The sequence below is a fragment of the Parasteatoda tepidariorum genome, chromosome 3 (genome assembly GCF_982258835.1).
Source record: "Parasteatoda tepidariorum strain Cologne lab strain chromosome 3, Ptep-v5.0, whole genome shotgun sequence".
Taxonomy (NCBI): Eukaryota; Metazoa; Arthropoda; class Arachnida; order Araneae; family Theridiidae; genus Parasteatoda; species Parasteatoda tepidariorum.
In genome coordinates this window covers 62,478,924-62,503,456 of record NC_141757.1, presented here as the reverse complement: position 1 = coordinate 62,503,456, position 24,533 = coordinate 62,478,924, and the positions used below count along the sequence as shown (strand labels likewise).

At 31.2% G+C, this 24,533-nt stretch overlaps 3 protein-coding genes across 4 annotated transcripts in view; 2 read left to right on the top strand and 1 right to left on the bottom strand.

The window, feature by feature from the left end:
• LOC107438013 (BTB/POZ domain-containing protein 6) overlaps positions 1 to 20,311 on the bottom strand; it is a 63,379-nt gene extending 43,068 nt beyond the window's left edge. The window contains exon 1 of the mRNA XM_071180376.2: positions 20,179 to 20,311. Within this exon, the coding sequence (XP_071036477.2) occupies positions 20,179 to 20,182 (4 nt within the window). The 5' untranslated portion in view covers positions 20,183 to 20,311. The remainder of the gene's footprint in view (positions 1 to 20,178) is intronic.
• Positions 7,823 to 16,211, top strand: LOC107438004 (uncharacterized). The gene is made up of 4 exons (XM_043040828.3): positions 7,823 to 8,002; positions 10,599 to 10,799; positions 13,078 to 13,146; positions 15,955 to 16,211. Exons 1-4 carry the CDS (start codon positions 7,900 to 7,902, stop codon positions 16,095 to 16,097), a joined length of 516 nt encoding a protein of 171 aa, XP_042896762.2. The 5' UTR covers positions 7,823 to 7,899; the 3' UTR covers positions 16,098 to 16,211.
• On the top strand, positions 17,141 to 23,317 carry LOC147813842 (uncharacterized). Of its 2 annotated transcripts, none has more exons than XM_087159453.1 (2): positions 17,141 to 17,364; positions 22,883 to 23,317. In XM_087159453.1, exons 1-2 carry the CDS (start codon positions 17,325 to 17,327, stop codon positions 23,107 to 23,109), a joined length of 267 nt encoding a protein of 88 aa, XP_087015579.1. In that variant the 5' UTR covers positions 17,141 to 17,324; the 3' UTR covers positions 23,110 to 23,317. The 2 variants fall into 2 exon arrangements, 1 of the variants encoding a protein (XP_087015579.1); XR_015432584.1 differs by lacking the exon at positions 17,141 to 17,364 and adding an exon at positions 20,406 to 20,633 and having other exon boundaries at positions 22,883 to 23,020.
• Positions 23,318 to 24,533: the final 1,216 nt, after the last annotated feature.

Below are 24,533 nucleotides of genomic sequence, written 5' to 3'. Positions count from 1 at the left end.
TAAGCGGGGAAAAGCAAAAACGCTATATGCATCAGATAAATCACAGCACAGGAAGGAATTAACAAAAACACAGATTCAAGGACCCGGCCAATCGGTTTCTTTTTAAAAAAGATTTTCTGTATGCGAGTGCACAGTGCAACAGTGTCACCCCACATTTGAAATATGCGCATTTGTTATTGATCTTTACTTTATAGGACTGTGTTCGTCATCTAATGACCGAAAGACCGGAGACAAGACGGATTTTAAAAAATAAAAACTTATACTTGAGGAATATAAGATGTCTCTTGAACAGGGAGGAATAATTTCGAAAATTTTTATTTCGAAATTATTATTTTCATACAATTTTACTTATGGAAAAAACGTGCTCGTTTTCCGTGAATTATTGTTGCCTACTATCTAGGAGAATTCTAACTTTAAAGCATCGCAGATTACTTTATGATACTTGTAAATAAGTAATCCAAAGAAACTGAAGTAAATAACAGTCGACATGATTCAAGCGCTCCAAAAATAGGCGCCCATTTTCAAGACTTGCCAGACGTGAATGAGAAGAAACAAAAGTGTTTTGAAATATAAAGCGTAAAGTTGCCACCGAAAAAGAGTAAAATAAAGGTAAAGACAAAACTAGAAAAACCACAGTATCCGAGAGAAGAAAAAACGATGTATAACAGATGAGGAAAAATCACAGTGGCAGAAAGGGGCAACTTAATTTATATAATGCATTTCCACGACCTAATGGTGAGGAATTAATGTCGTTAACAAGGGAATCAGCATTCATGTGAATAAAACAAGATTTCGGGGCATCAAGATGAGCTCATGTGACTGGGGGGGGGAGATAATTTTGGCATTGTCGATATTGATTTTATACCCTAGATTCAAACAATATGCAGCTATTGATGATCTATCCTATTTTTATAACGAACATATCTATAGTTTATCTAAAGTGAGAACTCCCTTAGCCATTCGTCTTGATCCGTGGCCGTGACCATGGTTACAAAGTATAACTATTGCAAGTAGGGGTTTGGGGTTAGTATTTAGGACAGATTTTGGCTCGGGTCAACGAAGGAAAGGGAACATTTTTCTTCGTTCTACTGTGTTAGCCCTAGAGTGAAGAAACGCTACCTTCCCTGAAATGCGCTATTCTTGTTTCCATAGCAACAGACGGCCTCAAACTTCGTGGCGGGAGTAGTTCTTACCGCAGACAAACTATATCGTGTTTCTTAAGTCTAAATTTCAAAGCGTGTCTAGTTTGTCGGATGTAGCTAAGATCACACTGATTAGAACACTGACTGACATTTTACCCTCTCGGTTTCTTCGTGTTCTTCATTATTTTTTCTTTCAGCTTCTGTGGTTTTTCTAGTTTTATTTCTCACTTTTATTTTTTCCTCTTTTCGTTAAGAACTTTACGATTTATATTCCAAATCACTTTTGTTTCTTCTCCTTCACGTCTGGCGAATCTTGAAAATGGGCACCTATTTTTGCAGCTCTTGAAACACGTCGACTGTTATTTCCTATTTATATCTTTTTGAAAGGAATAAAGTTTTCAATCAGGTAATATCTTATTTGTTCATTGCTTCGAAGAGGGTGAACAAAGTAATCAGATCGTAAAATTTTGAAACGTTACAAGCTGAACAACTTCGTCAAAAATAATTTTTTAAATAGTCTTCAACATTTAAAAATATAATCCTTTAGAGTTCATTTTCAAATTATTTTGGTGAAAATCAAAATCTTCATTATCTAATAATTTATCCAATTATTTATCTAAGATTTTGTCAAACAATCTAATTTCTTTTTTCTGTATCATTTAATTCCAGTGATAATTTGGTTCGATCTCTTTTGAATGTTATTATAACTTCAACAAATTATGATAATGATTTCGACTTTGAACACTGAAATTGTTTTAACAAATATGGAGACAGAGTCATAATAAAAAGATAGTCAGGATGAAATTAAATTTCTTTTTTTTTACTATTGTCAGTCGTAACCTTTTACAAAAGAAATAACGCAAAATTCTACAAAAACTAATTCACCATTTTATTATTCTTTTTCATCCATCGTTCAAAAAACCAAAACAAAAATAAAAATGATCATATCTATAATATCAAGCTTTTAGCTCGCAACATCAGAAAATGCGTGTTATTACATCACGTGACCCTGACACCTTCCCCCCAGAGTCATATTAGATCCAAAGATCGAATATGGCAAATAATTTAAGGGTCACACTTTACACATAAACAAACTATGTTTCACATTCACCCAAATATTCACTGAATCTTAGGTTTAACTTAACACTAGGTATTTACTTTAATCACCTAATAATAATAATAGGAAAAAATGTTCAGAGTCTTATTTTAGTTTATATTTACAGTCTGGACAATGCATCTGCATTACTAAGTTTCGATCCTTTGATGTGACTTGCCTCAATATCATGGCGTTGAATGGCTAACGCCCATCTCTGCAACCTCGGGCTTTGGGGTGTCGCACTCGTCAGAAATACTAGGGGATTATGATCAGTTAATAAAATAATCTTAGCACCACAGAGTAAGGTTTCAAATCTCTGCAAAGCCCAAATAATAGCATAAGCTTCCCTTTCAATTGTAGACCATTTCTGTTGAGTTGAATTCAGCTTCTGGCTACCGAAAGCTATGGGACGAATATTTCCTTCTTCATCTAACTGACCTAAACAACATCCGACCGCATTTTGAGATGCATCCGTATGCAAGTAGTATGGTTTCTCTATGTCTGGGACTTGTAACTCTGCGATCTTACATAGCGACGTCTTCAATTCCTTGAATGCCTTCTCAGCTTCTTCGCTCCAAGGAATCTCATTAGGAACTTTCTTTTTAGTAAGCTCTGTTAGTGGAAGAGCAATCTTTGCGAAGTTTGGAATATACTGCCTGTAAAAGTTGCATAATCCCAAAGCACTTCTCAGTTGTTTTTTGGTTTTGGGTGCCTCTAATTTCTGTATTACTCTTATTCGTTCTTTGTCAGGAGCATGTTTACCTGAACCAATAATATGTCCTAAGTATTTAACCTTTTGTCTAGCAAATTCGCACTTTCTCAAGTTCACGGAGAAATTAAAATATTCCAATCTCTTAAAAACTTCTTCAAGATGAATCAAATGTTCCTCCCACGTATCAGAAAATACTGCTAAATCATCGATATAAGCACAAGTGAAATCAGACATGGACTGAACCACTTTAGACATAGCTCTTTGGTAGGTTGCAGCAGCATTTCTTAATCCAAAGGGTAATACATTCCATTGGTACTGGCCTCGGTGAGTTCGGAATGCTGTGAGGTGTTTGCTGCCGTTCTCCATCGGTATAGCCCAATATCCCTTCAACATATCTAGCACAGTAATGAATTTCTTCTTTCCTACTAAGAAATTCAACTCCATCATATTTTGCATTGGATATGCATCCGGAACGGTAAGAGCATTCAAACTTCTGAAATCAATGCATAACCTGATTGTTCCGTCTTTCTTATGAACACATACTACCGGGTGTGCTATCTCACTTACCACCGGTTCAATCAGTCCTAACGCTAGCAATTCATTGATCTGTGCATCCACTTTCCCCTTTAAGTTTTCTGGTATCTTATACGTTTTTGGTTTCATCGTATCCTCCTCAGCTTTCAGCTTTATCGCATGTTTCCCAACTTTAGCTATCCTTATCTTCCCCGAAAACAACGTTTTGCGTCTATGTAAAAGATCTTTCAATTGATTTTGTTGCATTTTGGGTAAGTAATCCAAATTTAATCCTTTCAATGCTTCATAGCTTTCCACATCTGTAGGAAGAGTTGGTGTTTCGTATATTTCACCAAATTCATCATCAATATCATAGACAACTCCAACTGTTTGAATTCTCGCTTTGTATTCTCTCATTTTGTTAACATGCAATAATCTTAAATTTCCTTCAGGCATTTGCAAATAATACGAATTCGGTTTCACTCTTCTAATTACCTTTACTGGACCTATCCATCTGGCATATAATGAATTGGATGAATCATGCATTAGCACAAGTACTTGATCTCCTGGCGCAAATTCCCGGTATTTTTTCCTTCTATTGTAATATTTGGCATAATTACTTTGTTGCACATCACTTGTTAACCTTGCCTTTTCGGTTGCTATTTCTAATTTTCCTTTTAACTCTTTTAAATATTCCTCCGCTGATCCTTTCATATTCAAAGGTAAAAACATATCTCCGGCCCAAATTGACTTCAATATAGATAACGGGCCATTCGGTTCTCTCCCGTACATTAGCAGAAAAGGTGGTACTCCTGTAGTTGCATTTGGAACTTCTCGATAAGCCCATAGTACAAATGGTATGTGTCGATGCCAATTTCTTCCTACTTCTCTAATAATGTGATGTAGCATATTTTTGAAAGTTTGGTTCCATCTTTCAATCAATCCGTTCCCTTCCGGATGGTATGGCGTTGAAAATCGCGGACAAGCTCCTAAAACCTTCAAAAACTCTTGCGTTAAACTTGCCGTAAAATTTGTCGCATTATCCACCACGATTACTTCTGGAATTCCTGTCCTACAGAATATTTCGAGCAGTGCTTCACATGTATTCCTTGCCGTTAACGATTTGAGCGGGACTGCTTCAGGCCATCTTGAATGTTGGTCCATCAAACAAAGGATATATTTATGTCCTTGTGCTGATACTGGATCTAGAGGACCAATTAGATCTACGTTCACCACTTGGAATGGAAGTTCAGGACGTGACACAGGTGTTATCGGAATTTTGTCTACTGAACGAACAACTCTTCTACCTTGGCACCCATGACATGAGCTACAATAAGCTTTAATTTCCTTGACCATCCCTGGCCAATAAAAGGAAAATTTAATTCTTTGAATTGTTTTACGAGCTCCTAGATGTGCTCCGAATACTGACTCGTGGGCAATTTCTAGTATTTTACCTTTTCTAATTTCGGGAATTACTAATTGTTGTATTCTATTCCCGTCCAACAGCTCTTCATGGCATAGTATATTATTTTGTATCACATACCCTCCTTTATTTTGCTTCCCCAATTTCCATGCTTCTTGGAGAGTATCGCAACTTTGTTGTTGTATCTTGAATCGTTCGGTTTCATTTCCATTCTTTTTATCACCGCATTCACCTACTGTTGGCTCCTGCTGCTCTTCTCCGTCACTTGCACTCATATATAACTGCTCCTTTCGGGAATCTGATCTTAGCTTCATAGCAGCAGTAAAACTGGGATTGTATCCTCTTTTTTGTTCTAATAATGCCTCATAAGTTTCAGCATCCAACAAAATGTCAGCATTTAACCCATTGACGGCTGCTATCATCGTTTTAATTATAGGCGTAATATATCCTTCCGTTACCAAAGCGATTTCCACTTCTTTTAACTCAGCTTTTAGACTTTCGCCAAACGCAGGTTGTAGTATTATATGTCCTTTGTAATCCACTTCCTTACCCACTATATCGTTTTTAAATACACTTATTTGTGCACCAGAATCTACTACAGCTTCGTATTCATTTCCATTATATGAAATTCTAACTTTCTTAAGGGCAGCTATTTTTGGTTGAACGCCTTTACATTTTTTGTTTCCTATCATGACTTCACCGTTAAATCTTGCAGTGACTACTTTGCTTTCGATATTTCCATTTCTGAGTACCTTAACTTCGGATACTTGCCCTTCCGATACTTGAACCTCGGCCACTTTGCCTTCAATGTTTCTTCTCCTCTCTTTATTATCTCGACAAAATCGTGCCAAGTGTCCTACTCGTCCACAATTAAAACATGTGACTGGATTTTGGGAAGAACTCCGCTTATCAATTCTGCCATGGTTGTTATGCTCATGTTTATATCCTTCACCAAATGTATGATATCTTCTACTAACCATGTTTGGTTTTTCCCGGTATAAGTTCCTATATGGTTGAGAAGCAATGAATTTAGTAGTTTGGTTATATTTCCTTGCATTCTCGTACTCATCTAACTTCTCAGCAAGTGTGTCAACTGAGCAAATTCTACTCCACTCATCAATAAAATGATTTTGTATGTCTCCAGGTACTCGTTCTTTTATCTGTTCGACAATGACAAGTTGTTTCAGGCTGTCGAAATCATTAATTTTTAGTCCCGAAACCCATTCGTTAAAATAGTTCGCCAATTCAAATCCAAAATCTCGCCAAGTGCTCTCAGCCGCTTTACAATGTCTCTTAAACTTTATTTTAAATGCTTCTGGGCTCAATTTAAACCTTTTCAATAACATACATTTTACATGTTTATAATCATTTGCTTTTTCTTCAGGCTCCCTTGCAATTAAATTCGCCATTTCTAGAGGCAATAATCCAACAAGATGCGTTACCCAATCTTCTTCTTTTATATGGACTCTTCGTGCTTGTCTTTCAAACAATATTAGATAAAAACTTATATCACCTTCTTTTGGATCAAAAGTACGCATTAATTTTTGCAATCCACCAGGTACATGTTCTCTTGTTTCTTCATTTCGAGAGCTGCTCGTCTCTCCTATAGTACCAGTATGTACCAATGAAGCTTCTATCTTCAACCTCTCCAATTCATATTCCTTTTCTTGCCGCTTTAATTCATCTTCCCTTTCCTGTTCTCGCCGCTTTAATTCACCTTCCCTTTCCTGTTCTCGCCTCTTTAATTCATCTTCCCTTTCCTGTTCTCGCCGCTTTAATTCGTCTTCCCTTTCCTGTTGCTTAATTTCATATTCTTGTCGCCTAATTTCATCTTCTTTTTGTTGGCGCTTTATTTCTTCTCTTCCACTAACTATTCTTTTTAATACTTCCTTCACAAACTCCTCTTCGTACTCCGTACTTGCCAATATAATCTTCTTTAATTCGGTAACTCTCATGTCTTCCGTTGCCGTTTCTCCTAACTCTTCCGCCAAACACTTCAAATCTACTTTTAAAGCTCTTCCTAAAAATGCCATTTTTCACCTACTACTTTCTAAACTGCACCTTCTTACAAAACAAAATGCCACTTCCTAAACCAATTTCAAGACAATCTAAATAACTCACTATCTTCCATCAAACAACTTGAAATTCATAGAACAAACAACTACCAATCTTTTATTTCGAAATCCATTGGGGTTTCCCCGCGCATTTGTCAGTCGTAACCTTTTACAAAAGAAATAACGCAAAATTCTACAAAAACTAATTCACCATTTTATTATTCTTTTTCATCCATCGTTCAAAAAACCAAAACAAAAATAAAAATGATCATATCTATAATATCAAGCTTTTAGCTCGCAACATCAGAAAATGCGTGTTATTACATCACGTGACCCTGACAACTATTTAAAAAAAATCTAAAATATATTTTTTGAACTATCCTTCTTTCTTTCATTATACATTACCAATTCATACATTCTTCATTACATGCCATACATTCTGTCACACATTACAATACATTGTCATATATACATTTCTTCAGAGAACGATTGTAATACACTTAGAACTGAAACTTTTAATTGATTATATACTAATTTTATATTTAAAAAAATCAAACAAAATATATATTAAAGGCAATCTAAAATATTAATAGCGCTGTAGTTTTATTATGAACTAATTTAAACCTTGTGTTTTTATTTATTTTAAACAAAAATTTCTATTGTTAAAAAGCTTTTTTTCGAGTCAGAATCGTCACTTAACCAATTTTCAAAATATTTATTTCAAATAAACGTAGAAACTTATTTAATCAAATCGATTACAATTTATCGAAATCAATATCATCTTTAAATAATACCGTCTCACACTCAAACTACTTTCACTTATGTTTAGAAAAAAAGATTCATAGATAAAACTATGCAATGGTCAGTGATTTTTAAAATAAACACGAGCAAGTAAGTGTAAACCATTTAGATGTAGTTACTTGATTCGATAAACTTCAGCTACTTGCGCATTAGATACAATGGCAACTATTAGCTCGATTCTATTTGCCTTTCTTTCCCTAGGACTTCGAAATTCAATTGTGATAAATCCATCAGAAGTTCAGCAGAGCCCTTCAAAAAACGGTAAGGCGTTATATTGATTTTGGATACGCTAAAAAAAGTTTATAATTCGGTCAAAAAAATTTATCTTTGAATATAAAAACCTCCGAATAAAATATAAGTATGTTTAAAATCAATGTTACAAATAAAATTTTGTTCAATATTTTTGTAAAGTTTCCGAAACGCTTCTGTAAGTTTTTTTTTAATTTACAAAATTTTGCATGAAATAACATACGTTTTTTTTTTACTCTGTATGTTATTTCATGCAACTTTAAGAAACCTGATTTATCAATTACACCTGATTATCTATTATTATCAATGGTAACTATAAAATTCCAATTATAGCATACTAAATTCTAAAATTAAAAAAAGAATTAAATTTTGATTTTTTTTCTTATTCCAGTGGATGTTTTTAATGAAAAAAAAATTTACCGAGTTTTAAATTAATGTAAGAATAATGTGTTTTTCAAAATAAATTTATGGATCTTATTATAAATAAAAAAAAAACGTATAAACTTAGTTTTACTTATTTCAGTGTATCTTCAACAGTGTTTAAAACAGTATTTCGTGTACTTTTCATTGTTTTGTTGAGCACTACTTTTTCCCATAAATCATCCATTATGATTTTGACATATTTTTTTCTTAAAAATTTACCAAGCTTTAACTTGGAAGTAATAACAAAAAATTTATCATCTGCTTACGTCACTAACTAATTTGAAAATCACGAATTGCGAGTAAAAAATTTATTTTTTAGCAAAAGAGAAATAGAATAAATAAAAGTTGTTAACAGAATAGCAGTGTTTCCGTTTCGCATAAAAATCAAAAATAAAATTCTGAGAATCTCTCGAAGTTTTGCAGCAGCACTAAAATACCTACTAAATAAAGGTTTATTCTCCGTTTATATCGCTAACCAGCATCTAAATTACAATTTTAAAGAAAAGTTTTATTAATTTGTGAATGAGAAATAAGGATACAATGATTAAAAGCAGTTAATAGAAAATTAGTGGCGTCAATAGAAAAGAATTTCAATTAAAAATTAAAATTGAGTTTAAAAAAAAAACTTGAAGTTGTGTTGCTTGGAAGCAATAAATGTGAAATTAACCTGTTTATGGTCATTTTATTGTGCTCAATTCAATAGATTTGTTCAAAGATTAATTAAACAACACTTATTTCTATAAAAATAAATAAACTTACACAGTGGGGCGGTAAGTGCATTGTAAGAAAATTATTTTACAAATTACGGTAAAAAAGCATCGTCACCTTCGATGAATATTCCGTAAAATTATTCTTACCTCAAAATCTATTTTTACCGTAAAATTTCACACCATACATTTCCCAGCAATAATTATTTAACTTCAATGTTTTACAATAAATATTACTGTAAAAATTAAGAGTTTTACAGTATTGTAATTATTTTAATAATTACAGTTACTCTTAGCAGTACTCATTAAAAATTAAGAGTTTTACAGTATTGTAATTATTTTAATAATTACAGTTACTCTTAGCAGTAGGGGAGAGTGGGGTCAATTGTAACATTTTTTACTTAACTATTTTTAACTAACAAAAAATCCAATATATTATTAGTATTAATTGACAGACGAGTAAAGTAGACTATCCTCTACTAGAAAAAAAATAAATACCTGATTTTAAATATTATTATATTAGTTATTAAAAATTTTTGACAGTCGTACACTTGTTACAATTGTCCCCACTTACGGGGTCAATTGTAACAGTTCATAAATTCAACTAAAGCATAGTTAATTATTCATATTATCATAGTTGTGATATATTTTTTTATTGATCAAAATAGTAGTGATATTTTAGGAGTAAAAATAATAATGAGCAGAAACCTAAAGGGTTAAACTTTTAACTTTAAGGGGTTAAAAATTTTAATTTATGCTGTGAAAGGTGACAAATAAAATAATGCACATGCAACATAATATAAATGATATAGGAAACTATTGGTGGTTCTTAAAGAGTTAAGTAATGGTTTGTAAACATAAGATTATTTATTTTCAGCTGTTACAATCGTCCCTTTACTGATTGTTACAATTGTCCCCAAGACGCCATTTCAGCTTCATTTGTTAAAAACAATGCTAGTTAATTAGCAAAATTAATCGTTTTTTTTATTGAAATATTAATTAAAGTGTCCACTTACATATTCGGTTACTAATTTTTATTTGCTTAAACAAAATTACTTTGTTACAATATAATATTCTAATACCAAAAAAAGTACTTGCGTGGCGTGAAAATATCTTTTGTGATGTAACTCTTTCAAAAGTACATAAAAATGGTTGCAATCAGGGGTGTACATGTAGATTTATTAAATACACCTTGTCCGCCACCTAGGAACCAAATCTAGAACTCGACACTCGAAATTTTTGCACTGTTACAATCGTACCCTGTTACAATTGACCCCACTCTCCCCTACTCATTAAAAATTAAGATTTTTACAGATTTTTGTTAGGTAAAATTTTACAATAAAAATTGCACACATTTTAAATAAATTTTTAAAAAAATACTGTAAAAAGTATCAGCATTCTGGATGCCGGTACAATCTTCGGTAATTTTTCACAGGGTACAGAATTTTTTCCCACCTATTTCTGCTTTCTTATTTCAGAAATCTTTCATCATGACATCGATATGAACCACCATTGTCCTCCAAATGAAATATTATCGGAATGCATAAATCCTTGCAATAACTGCGACCAGCATGGTATCTGTTTGGATTATGTCTATCCCTGTACTCCAGGTTGTGATTGTGTGAATGGTTATTTCAGAGATGACACTGGAGCATGTATTGCAAAAGAATATTGCGAATGTATGTGATATTTTAATAAATTAGATAACTAAAGCATAAAAACAGCACGAATAAAGCACAAACGAAAGTACATAAAAACATTTGTGCTTTATTCGCGTAATTTTTTGATTTAGTACTAAATATACCCTAGCTTTGGTACTAAATATACATAGCACTAAATATACCCAAGCCTCTGTTGGATGAATAATTAGATTAATTTTATTTTTAACACATTGAGCACTCAACTAAGTTTCACTTCTTGCTCCTAATTGTTTTTGATATTTAGGTTTACACATGCTTTAATAGTGAAGAGTTCATAAAAATATAAAATACTTAAAATAAGCAATGATTCCGAAAAGGATTTACTCATGTTTAATAGTGAAGAGTTTAGCATAAAAATGTACAATACGTAAAATAAACAATAATTCCTGAAAATAAGGATATTTTAAGTGGAATAAATAAAATCATACATCCATCATAAGAAAAGACTCAAAAAATTATAAATATGCATTTGTGAATTCTGAAAGGATATGATATAATAAACAGAAGTGTGAATCAAAATATTGTTTCATTTTCTTTTTCTTTTATTGTAGTAGTATTCCGAAAAAGTTTTATATGTTAGGAGAAACAAAATTCAAAAATTTTGAACTCATATTTGTTTATATATATTCTCAAATGAAATAAAACTTTAAAAATGTTGAAAATTTTAAATATTAACAACTAAATATTTTAAAAATAGCTTTTATTTAAATTCAGATTGTCTAGTAGAAGCTACAAAATAGGAAAAAAAGTAAACTGACCCGAAAAGTAAGAATATAAATTGAAACAATCAAAAATTTAAAATTTTATAATTTTTTAATTATTAAACAGAGGTAAATTATAAAGATTCTGAAACAACCACTAAAGATTCCCGAAAATATTTTCAAGGACTGAAAACCGGCAAGCATTTGTTGTAAGGAAGTATATATGTGTGTGTATGTATATATGTGCGTGTATATACTTCCTGACAACTGTAGACAAAAAGAAAACAATAAAATTAGAACAAGAAACAGAGACAACAGTAACAAAACTGAAACTACAGTATGTTTATAAATCGTTCTTCTTGTGAATGTCATCATCTCATTAATCTCTCCAGTATTTCTCCCACCAAGCTTCCAGAATCCAGTGCAGGGCAATGACTCAAATGATTTGGTCCATTTCTTCACGAATGTTGTACAATTGACAGGGAGGACTTGAAAGGAATTTTATACGATATACATGCTTGGAGAGGCAATCGTGACCAGTAGCGAGGCGAAAAGTAACAACACATTTGTCCCTTGGCTATAACGGAATATTTAAAATTTCCTCAAACTATTTCTTGACTTTATCTGCCTCCCTTATATTACACCAAAAGTTATCTAATAGATTTTTTAAATAACAGCTTGGTGGTATAGAAAGAAATTGGTTTATCCGTTAGAGTAAATTTTGGTAGCTTTCATTGCCAGGAAATCAGCTGATTAATTTCCCTGGAGTCCACAGTGCGTTGACACCCACCACAATGCAACCTCTTTATGGTTTTCAATTATGTCATTAAGGGCCAGATGACTATTTAAAATATCAGTTGACGCCGGAGCCTCAGATGAAGCAATGGTGAGGAAGGTAGCTCTCGAATCTGATAATATGACGGCTTGTGGATTTTTTTTAGTTTGACATTGTAGCTGTGACAGATTTAAATTGCTGAAATCTTCGCTTCTTAGGCTGTTTTATACCTTCCAACAGAAGTGTAAAATAAGAATAGCCTACAGGGAACCTAGCGGTAGCATTAATACAGTCAGCGCCATAGAGCCATCTGCAAGCACGCGCAGCCATTCATTATCTGGGTGCAATTCATGGATAGTCTCTAAAACTACAGCTTTTAGTATTAAGTCAATTATTTATTTCTAAGAAATCTCAGTTGACAGGTTTATTCTGACCTCGTACTTTCTTCATTCAGTTGAACATTGTGACTTGATGAGATTTTCCTTCCTCCCGCCCAGTCCTAGTTATTCTTTTATTTCGATGACTCTCTGAAGGAAACTATTTTAGGTTTTAAGATTTCGTGTAGATGATTAAAAAAAAGGGCTATCCCACAAGGGAAGACAATCTAGTAGTATTAATATATATATACCGAAAGTTAAGCCCCTCAATATTTTTATAAGTTTGATCAGATGTTTATAAAAAGTAATTAATATCATATAATTTTTAATATTACAACCGAACTATTAGTATATAAATTAAACAATAGAGAATTTTTCTGAATTTTCTGATGTTTTGTTTCTAGGTGACAAAAAGTATTCTACCAATAGAAAGTCATCTGAAAAATTAATGGCGTTGCCTTTGGACAAAAAAGGTATAAGCATTGATAAAGAATCCTACTAAGTGAACTTTTTACTATCAACTCTCCCTCCACCGCAAGAAGACGATTGAAAATCAAATCATCAGCTGAAACAGGAGATATGTAGGAAGACCAACGGAGGATAAATAGAAACTATGGTTGTCAGAGCTTTGAGCAATGACACCATCGCCGAGTCGAGATATACTCTGCGACTGCCAATCGTTTTCTTACGGTGGATGAAGAATAATTTAATTTAGTCTAAGTCTTTTGTTACCACTATCTTTCCTTTTTTAATAGTTCTTTAAAAATGTATTTTATGTGATTATATATATATTTGTAATAGCTTCTAATATACTTGTAAATACTTACAATATTTAAGATCATTTTTCTGACAAGCCATTTACGATAAGACTGTTTGAAGCACGTTATGATACCCTGGTCCATTGGCTACACCTTTGCTGTTGTGTTTGGCGGGAGAAACTGCAAGTTTACTGCTTTCAAATTAGGTAGATCACTATACGCTGTGCCATAAAGAGTATCACTTTTCTTTTTTTAGCGAAGAATTTCCGATCCAATTTTCTTACATAGTCTTCAAATAAAACTGACGTCATCTAAAACTTTTTGTTAGACTTGTAATCCAAAGGATACGTTTTTAGATTCCTGAAACATCAGGGATTTCGGTATTTCCGATAACAAGTAAGGGCATTTCCTCCAACTAGGACAGTCAAACGGTCTTTGCTCATTTCACCCCCTGAGCAGTTTTCATCCTTAACATAGTCTTATTTGGAAGACATGTAAAATATAAGCCCATTTCATCAATATTGAAAACATCATTTTATCTGTATCCTTGAAGTAAATTTGGTAACGTTTCATTTAACCACTGTTCACATACTTCAAGAGGGACAGCTTTAGCTCCTCCATGAAGAGTGCGAAAGACATTGTGTGTGTGTTGCAAAGGAAGGGGCACGATATCAGCTCCTAGGTTAAAAAGGATAAAAGGGTCCTGTATTAAGTTATTTTTACAATGCATAAATCAATTTTGTTTAATTTAATCAGAAAAAGAATGCATTTAATTTTAGTAATTTCAAGTAGCGTTTTATATCACCAATGCAGCTCTTCAATTTATTTTATCAATAACATGTAGAATAAAAATTTAAAAAATAAAAATTCCATTTACAACGTGTTCTGTAAAGATCAACTGTAACATATATTTTTCGAATCCTTGTGACAAACGAAGTTTAAAAAAAAGTCTACACATAGGAGTTTCGAATAATATTTAAGCAAAGGGAAAACAAAACAGCAATTAAAACCTAAGAATCCACTACTAAGGAAGGAGGGACTAAAAACATCAAACAGATTTAATTATCGGAGGAATGGTTTTCAGAAACAACCTGTAAAAGAAACTTTTCTACCCACAAAATTAAAAATGCAAGAAATAAATATAACTTCTAGAATTGTTTTACTATTTTTTGAACACAAACCAAAGTATTTAGTTCATATAAAATTATTCCATCTCCCTGCATCGTGATTTCATTCCTGACTGTTAATTCATTCTTCCTGACTGTTAATTCGTTTTTCTTAATGTCTAATTACAAGAGTAAAGTTAGATTTAAAATACTAGAACTCACTGTACATAAGCATTTAAAATTAGATTACTATTTAAAATTGAATGAGTAATTGATAACTAGAACCAAAACGAAAACAAAATCAAGGAACATTTTATTTATACTTCAAACTGTGTATTTTAATTAATTTTGCGGCATAAATTTATTTTAAAACAATAAATGAAGATTTTAGGAGAAAAACATGTTAAACGACGTACTGAGAACACACTCACATTTTTAAGCATTATAACACGCTATGTTCAGCTGAAAATACAAGGTTTTCGGTAATGAATCACTTTTAATATATATTTTTGTAAAATTCTTGTTACAAATGTGTAGTCAAAAAAATTAGCACATAATCACTCCCACATTAATATTTAAGATAGGTAAAGACAAATATGTTAACAAAACCTAGCGTATGATGTACTTAATGCCACAGAAAACTGAAAAGAGTATAGAAACCCGATTGTTAAAAAACACCTCCAAGTTTCATTAAGCAATCAAACTGATTTTGATAATTTTCTTTCCGTTTTCTTCTGCAGTGATTTGTCAAATTTCGATAGAGTTTTTATTTATTTCTCGCTTAAATATTAATTTGCAATTCGCAATGTGTATTTTTTTTTTACTTTATTTCGAAAAAATACACATTAAAGACGGCAATTACCAAACATCCTACATAGAACATTTAGTTAGTCTGAGAAGTCTTGTTTGAAGGCAGTTTCTAGTAAAAATTTTGTATGCAAACAATGCCAACAAAAGTCTTTATAAATTCTACTACAATTGACCCATCTCCTCCCACCCACCCCAAAAAATGCATCAAAAAATCATTCAAAGCGTTTTACTATTCAATGAAAAATACACTTTGATACTTTTGAATAAAAAATTCCGACCTAAAACCTTCAACCGCAACTTAAATAACCTCACTATGACATTGTAATATCATCTTAAATTAATTTAAGTATAATCATGTTCATTTTTTATTCTTGCATCAATTGAATTAAAAGAATATTATTATTTAATATTTTTCAATTTTAGTAGCAGTAACATTAAAGAATTAATACCCGAAGTACATACTCGTTTCTAATTCATGAAAACTTAGATTACTTTTTAAACTGATAAGTTCACAGTACAGATTTTATTTAGATTTAATTTTTAGTACAGATTTTATTAGTTTATTTTAATTCAGAAATTATATTATTCTAATATGATTTTATTGCAGAACAGGGAAGTTTGCCAAAAATTAACCTCGAGTCCCACGGATGTCCATCAAAAGGAACAATTTGTGCAATATTTTGCCAAACAATGTATACTAAAAATGGACGCTGCATCGGATCTGACAAGAAGGAATGCCAATGTTACTGACAAGTGCGCAATCAGACAAGTGCGCAATTGAAATATTCTAAGTTGTCCTTATCATTAAAGTCGAACCAAAATTGATTGTAACAAAATTATAATAAACTCATTTGAAATTGCGAATTTTAATTTCTTTTTATTGTATTAAGATTGAATAAGAATTATTCCAAAATTTACTTCGGTTGGACAAAGCACTTGAGACGGATAAGCATAACTAAATTTCTTTATTCATTTGATATTTTTCTTAACATAACCATTATTTAAATTTTATTTACTTTTCGTTTATTTCTTAATTTATAAGAGATATATAAAACATTGAAATTTTCCCAAATTCTAGGATATAATTCAAAGATAGGATACATAGGATATACATTGGCTCTTTATATTCAAGAATTTTATCCCACGATTCAGGTTCGAGTACCGCTTTTATTACTGGTTGGTTTGTAGATTGCTTACAAGAATACTGTAGTGTTAACAACAATGTTACAATTCTGACATAAAATATCAGCTATTGTAAACGGAACACGAAACATTTCTTTCACCATCAGGCTAACCGTGGGAGGTTTTGCGGTTTTCTTATCCATTTAGCCTATACCAGAGTTTTTTACTCAAAGTATACTTCTAAGTTAAGTTTTCACTGAAATTAGATCCAGGAGCTCCTTCATCTTATTAACTGAGATTAAAATTAGAATTATGAAGTAAACATGATTAGAGAAATTTTGCATTCCTGTCCTATAAATCTGGTTTTGCCTTAAATCGACCAACACTGCTCTAACTTTGCCTTAAAAAATATGAAATGTGGTTTAAAGTAGATAGAATATAAATTTTAATAGAAGTCAATATTTATAACGATTACATTAAAAAAAAATAGAAATACGTATTATAAAAAATTATTTAAATAAGAAGGCAACACAACATAAAAACTACTAAATGAACTATTATATGCGATTGATTCAAAAAAGGATACAGTGTTATGTAATTTAACGGGAATAATTAACTCAACAATGTAAACTAATATTCTAACTCAGGTAACACATTGTAAAAAAATAAAAACGATTATTCGTTTAATCGTATTCGAAGTAATGCTTCCGCGTAATGAAGTTAGATTAAACTAAAATGCTCTAGTTAATCACTAACTTTGTATTCTTTCAAACAATAGAATATTTGGAAATAATGGTTATTGTCAGTTAATGATGTTATTTGGCGAAAGTGTTTGGCGTTTCTGGCGCTGAAGTAATGCTTCCGAAAATATTAATAATCGTCTGCTTAACATTAGGTAAGTTTTTCTATTAGATAATTATTGGTGAATTAAATAGCTTTATTACGCAAATAAAATTTTTATCGAAATATTTTCTGCAATATAATTTACATGATCATCCAGTAGAAATTTTGAGTGGTGTTGAACCGTATATTATCATCGTTCAAATTTCTTTAGCCTTAATGTTCTGCCAAGCTGAACCGTATAGTACTTCTTCAACTTGATTACACGACAATGTGGACCAACTTGGCCGAAATACAGTCAGATTTAACATTAGGTTGCAGCTAATTTGCACCATATTATGATTCAAGCCACCGAAATTGTAATTGAAAGTTAAAACCAAGTTTTCAGAGAATGACAGAAGGGTATTTTACTGAAAATGTCGAGTATTAACTGGTATGCAGATAATCGCGTACTTAATTACATTTTTAAATGTGTAGAAAGACAAATAGCAAGGTGGCTCTTTAAAATTCAAGTTGACTAAGTTGAAATTGGCGAACTACATAGTAGACTTTACAGCACTTGTTTAGAACACTCTACTTTCACTTTTGAAGTGAAACCGTTTATTAAAGTTTTATTAACTATAAGTTTATTAAAGTTTCCGTTCTTATTAACGATAAGTTTATGATTATTTCACATTAATGAACAATTCATTAATCATCATCCTCCAATATTTTGGTTTTTAAAATGGTTTCCAATTCATGTTTGAGAAAGAAAATAATAAGTACGCGCTTTCTTAGACATTCTTATTACTCGCGATTGTGATAAATTTCTCAGCACTAGGTGGCATCATTTTGGAACAATCTTGTATTCGTTTGGAATCGTATTCATTTTGGTTTAAGATCAATACAGTGAAAACTCCAGGAAAGACCACCTCTGTGTAGCGACCACTTTTGCGAGGCACGGAATTTTTTTCATAGACTTGGTGTTGAAGAAAACCTTTATGAGAAACCATCAAACCTCAGCACCAAGTACGGAAAAGGTCAAGTAAGGAAACACGAAAAAATATTAAAACAAAAAATAAGATATTAATACCATAACTAAACAAATAAATAGATTCAAATGTATTCAAGAAATTTGTGAGTAACTCTTATTTACAGAGCTCTTTTTATCGCTCTCCAAAAGAGATCAGAAATCTCAAGCTGCATTCAGAGTACGTGCACTAAGGACGATGCTATCAATGGTTTATTTTCAGAGTTGAAAGTTAAATTATATATAAAAAATAGTTATTTTAGAAAAACTGAGAATCTCAAACAAATAAACCTCTTCTCATTTTTTAAAGCAAACTAATTTTTGTGATATAAAAAATGCAAATTTAAACAAAAACATAATTGCTCATTTGTTTCAAATAGTTCTATCATTCATAATTAGTAAATTTGTTTTCACACATAATTAGGGGTCATTTTTATTGACGCTAAAATTTATTCATCGGTCTGGTTTTCCTGATGCCAGCACAAGTTGCTTTACCGCATCAAGGAAATGGCAAAGTAAAATTAAAATCACTTGTGAAAAATCTTGTACTTTCAATAACATTTGGAAGTATAAATGAAAGTAACCTCTAAGAACGGCCAACCTCCATTAATGACTATTTTACTGTGGAACAGAGGGTGGTCGCTCCTGAGAGGTTTCAATGTATCAAGTATCGCTGCATCTACCGATATCATTTTGAAAGTACTAGCTTGGTTCCGCCGAATCCGATAACAGCAGATTCATCCACTTTCAAATTGATTTTACTTGAAATGCGTTTCAATTTCACTTTTTGAATGGAAACTTAATACTAGTTTTGACATTGTTAAGTCTAGTTTTTCTTATTTCTTTTCTAGTGAAAGACATTTAAAAAATTCTAAAAGCGCATGTTCGACTAAATGTTATGTTTCGAAAAAACAAAAAAAAGTAGAAAGAACCAGGGCATCAGGGTTAAAAATCAGGGCAGAATATTTTGTATTAGGAAAATCAGGACAAATAAAAACCCTGCGACATGCATGACAAAAGTGCAGAGAAAATATAGCTGCATAATTTAATTAATAAAAAAAGTCCCTTATCTGCTAGCTATCAACCAACTTATTCCTCTTTTGCCTCCTACAAATTTCATACTTTACGACCTAATATTTTAAATTAATCGTAATATGTTCTATTTTTGTTTGTTTATTTGTTAGATTATTTTACAAAATTATAAAATAATCTCCATAAATATTTATTGTAAAATTAGTTGTAATTATTTTTAAACTGTCGTTATTATTATGATTTTCGGAATATTCAATTTGATTTCCAAAATATTTTTTATAAGCTGAGGAAGTTTTAGTTTGTTCCAGCTGATTAAATTATCAGTAAACAAATAAACTTAAAATGTTTTGTTCAATATATCATTTATTTCATTTTTCAGTTCAGTTAAACTTGTGAGATATTGTGATATATATATATATTGTGATATATATATATATATATATCCTACATAAATTCGTGGATTTATTATATGTATTTATGTAACTTCATTGAAAGTTAACAATTGTAAGCACTTGTTAAAAAAAATTTAACAAAATATTTGTAATTTTGAATTAGATTTAAATCAACTTTTCTTTTATTTTACAACCAAAAGTATTTATAAGTCTGCAATTGAAACTCACGAAGAGCATATAAATTCATTCAATATAAACTTTCAACTCTAATTAGCATTAGAAATTCGGTGTTGTAATTTTTCACCACCACTTTTATTCCAAATCTAAATAAGGATCTAAAAATATGTATCTGATACTAAAAGTATCAGGTTTTTGTAACTGATACTTAATTGTATCACTGTCGATTTATAACTTATTTCAAAAAAATAACACTTACCCATCTTTATTGTATAGTGGAAATTAAACAAGCCCTTAAATTTTGACTTGAAAGATACATTCGATCTTTCATTGCCCTAAAGAATTGGAATAACAATCATAGGTTTGAGTTTTCTTTTGCATGTTCATTAAACACTGCTTTCCCTATTTCTGATTTTCTTCTTTAATTTAAATATTTTGTTCTCATTGGTTGAACCAGTTTTTCCTCATTGCAAAGCGTTTTCTGCCATTCTTTGTTTTGACGCTGAGGAAGGTTCTTGTTTATACAGCTGAAACTCAAGCACGTATGGATAACTTTTCCATGTTCAGAAATTCAAAATTAACAAATTGAAGTGAGGTTAAATTTAAAACTGGTGTCTAAACTTATGCTTTATAAATTTTTAAATAGATTAAATATTTAAAACTGATAGTTTGAAAGTTTTATAAGAATTTTAAAGAGGTTGAATATAATATATTGTGAGTACCAGATTTGTACGAGACTCTTTTTTTTTCTTTTAAATTAAGTATTTGATTTATTCCAAATACATAATTTCCTGAAAAGATCATATTGATGAATTATTGTTTTAAAATTTGAAACACTGGATTTTTCAAAAAATAACTTTTTTACTTCTCTTAAAGTGATTACCTTTTTAGAAATAAAAAAAAAAAAAAAAAATAATCATTAGTGACTAATTAATTTTTTTCTTACAACCATTACACATGCTTCTTCAAATCAAAACTTTCGGGCAATTGCCGTTACTTAAGCTAAAATTTAAAAGCTTAAAATGTAGGGTTACAACTAAATTACTAAAAATATCTTACTTTTAAACTTAATGTTACAGTAAAATTTCTTTGCAACCCAATTTCAATGAAAATAATACTGACTTTAAAATAACTTATTTCATTTTATGTATTTAATAACTTCATTTTTAATTTTTTAAATATAACTCAAATATTTTAATTTTATATTACGTTAAAGTATTTAAATCAAAGCAGATTTTCAGTTGTCAACCTGCAACTTTAATTATTATATATGGCTTTTTACTTTGTTGATCGAAAATAGCTTTTTAATTTTCTTTAGCAGTTTTGTGTTTAAAGTTACTACTTTTGTAAAATTTAAGATCCTTTTTTTTTTTATAATAGTTATCTTATAATAAATATTACAATGTGATGATTACAAAAACCATAGAGAGAACTAGTTTATGAAATATATTGCAACTTCAAATCTAATCCAGGTTTAGCCTTTACACATACCTATTAAGTTACCTACTTAGCCTTTGCATACAATTGAATTAAATATAAGCTTACATCCAAATGAATATAACTCTTTGAAGGTGTTTTTTTTGAACTGATTAAAAAACTCTATTTAAAAATTATTAAATAAATAAATCATTTTCAAAAAATAAGTTTATGATTCAAATGTAGGGAAAAGTTCTTAATAAAAATTGAATAAAAGAAAAATACAATTATATACGTGAAGAAATAGTCTACAAAATTAAAATAAAACTGTACTTAAAAGATATACTAAAGGCTCTAAAGACAACCAGCAAATTTGCACAAAATTTGAGCTCATCATAGTAAGTTTCCTGACAGAATGCGGAGAAAGTGGTTGATTTGTGAGTCAGCCTATAAGTTAAGAAAACTCGGAGCACCCTCCATTCACTGGTTACGTCTTATTTCAATCCTGAAAAGGCGCCCCTAAAATTCTAGGAAAATTTCCATGCGAGGCATTTATATCCAGATTCCAACAAGTTATCGTGTTACTGGGCGAAATAGGCGAAGTACGTTGGGAGCTTAGCTCCTGGTAGGGCCACCCTAGGCGTGAAGGCCATTATGCCCAGCTAGTGCTAGCAGGTGAAACTATGGAGCTAAATCAGTCTTCTACCTTTGGTGCTCCAGATCACTTTTGGCCAACAGAAGCTGTAACACTTTCCTCTGTACCTTTTTTTTTTTTTTTTTTTTGGTATTTCAGAAAACGTCCTGGAGGAGCCTTGCTTTTTGAGGGACCTAGAAGCCAGCAAACTTGTTTCTCTCGCTTTGCAAGTGGTCACTTGAGGTGTCTCTTGTATGTTCAGGGACGAAAGACTTTTGGACTTTGCACTAAATGTATGACTACTCAGGCTTCACCCGAGCATATTCTAAACTATATCGATTTTAAGATCGACAAGGTTTTTTGAAAACCTCATCCGTTTTTAGACTTTTTGGACATTTTTGGACTTATGGATTTGGTCTAATTGGGAAGGGCCTCTTGGGGATTAGAAACAAACAGATATGCCATACTGTCCCTTAAAAATGATAACCCATCTCAAAGCTATCAAGATAAATATGGATAAAGCAGAGTATTTTATAGCTGTGAACATTTTTTCATCGTAAAAAGGAATCGGCTAACTTTGTAGTAGGGATGCTTGAGTATCGTCCAATGTATCGCTTCTTTGAAGGGAAGAACAAATATTTTTGAACAAGGAAGAGGTTCATATCGATGTCACTAAAATGATTTTTTAAGTGCTGTTTTTTATCAAATAAAAGAAGTAAAAAAAATTTTTAGACTTTCTCTTTAATGTGTAGTTCGAGAAAATATTAAAAATTGCCATTTAGAATGGGGGGAGGGGCTTATTAAACGCCTCCCTTACCTACGTCCCTGCAGAAACTATAGCATTTTTATTTTTGTGCCATTATTCACATTGATTTACTTTATTCTCACGTTAAATCATTGTTTCATTTTTTAGCATTGACAACAACAAAAGCAGCAAGAAGGAATCTGTGCCCAACAAACTGGAATGAATGCAATGAACTTTGCAGAAAACAAGGTCGACGTGGTGGATATTGTGCAGGAGCTTGGTCAGAGAGATGCTTATGCATAATGCGCTCTAACACTGAAACTTCCAACATCAGTTCTAACCTAGCATACTCAGCCTGGATGAGAATGATGAATAACAGAGGAAGTGGAAAATAACAACAAAAAATTCTGCAACAAACAGACGAAAATAACGAAATTGGGGGAACAATTTTAATACATTAGAGAAAACAGTGACTAGAAATTTGCTAAAACTAAGACAATTACCAGATAAATATTATTTTATAAGTTCCACTTTTCTAAAAATAGCTTTTGTCAGAGTTTATGAAGAAAAAAACAGTGATGTTAAATAAAAATACATTTTTAAATGAAATTGAAAATTTTTTTTTGTCTAAAGTTGTCAATGTTTATCACTTCAAAATGTTCTGTCAATATATAACAATTTTATTTAAAACACAGTTATTGTGATGTGGCTGCTTTCTGCCCCTACACATAATGAACCAAGATTCGTTGGTCAGGATTCCATATGTTCATCTATTCGGGAATTCAAAGAAAAAGCAGAACATATTCTAGATCTACTTTTATTTCAATATTTCTCCATATCACCCTTTCTTATGAAGAAAATCATCTTGAAGGGAACTTGTGTCCGTTGTTATCTCAAAATTGATAGGTAAATGATCAGTATATTCACATTTTTAAAACTGTATAAATGTTAGATTTAGTAGCACATAAATAATTAAAATATTCGAGAAAAACCTTTCTTTATTTCCTGAGCATGGGGAGAAGGAAATCAGATTTCAAGAAATGTTCACGTTTCAGCAGAATCAGAGATCAAATGTGAGCATTCATTCAGGCAACTGGCTTAGTAAGGCTCATGGTCACAATCATTAAAGTAATATTATAAATTTAGGCGAAGGCCAAAAGGCTGAAAACTGAGGGTATTGTAATAGCATCATCACAGTTATTTTTTTAATTTAATGCAAAAAAATTTAATCATTTTTTTTAAATGTTGACTGGTAGACAAGAATGTCAGTTTTTCAAAGTATATATATATATAAATAGAGTTCTCCACAGAAACTGCTTCATTAATCTTTTAATATGTATTTTCAAAATTAGAATCCTGATCAAAAATTTTAAAAAAAGGATGCATTAGGAGTCACAAATTAATATTTAAGCAAAGAAAAAAACAATATTGGAATCTGAAAAATTATAGTAGAGTAAAGTAAATGAAATAAACATCAAAACAGGCTAAATTAGTATTAGAATAATATAAATTTGAAGATGTTTCGAACAATCTTCATTCAACTCCTCTCGATTTCTTCCTGCAATCAAGCCGGCTTCTTGTTTATCACATCCACCCTCCTGTATTGTGAGATTTTGAAAGCATTTTCGATTCTTCCTAGCTAATATTTGCAACCCTCAAAAAGTTTTTTTTTCTTCCAATTTTTAATGACTCTAAAAATGCATATTAAAGGTGTTCTCTACAAAAACCATGCATACACACAGAGATAAACAAATCCCAGATACTGTGTTTTCCGAAATATAAACAGATTTTCAGGTTTAAAGAAACAAGCTAAATTTTG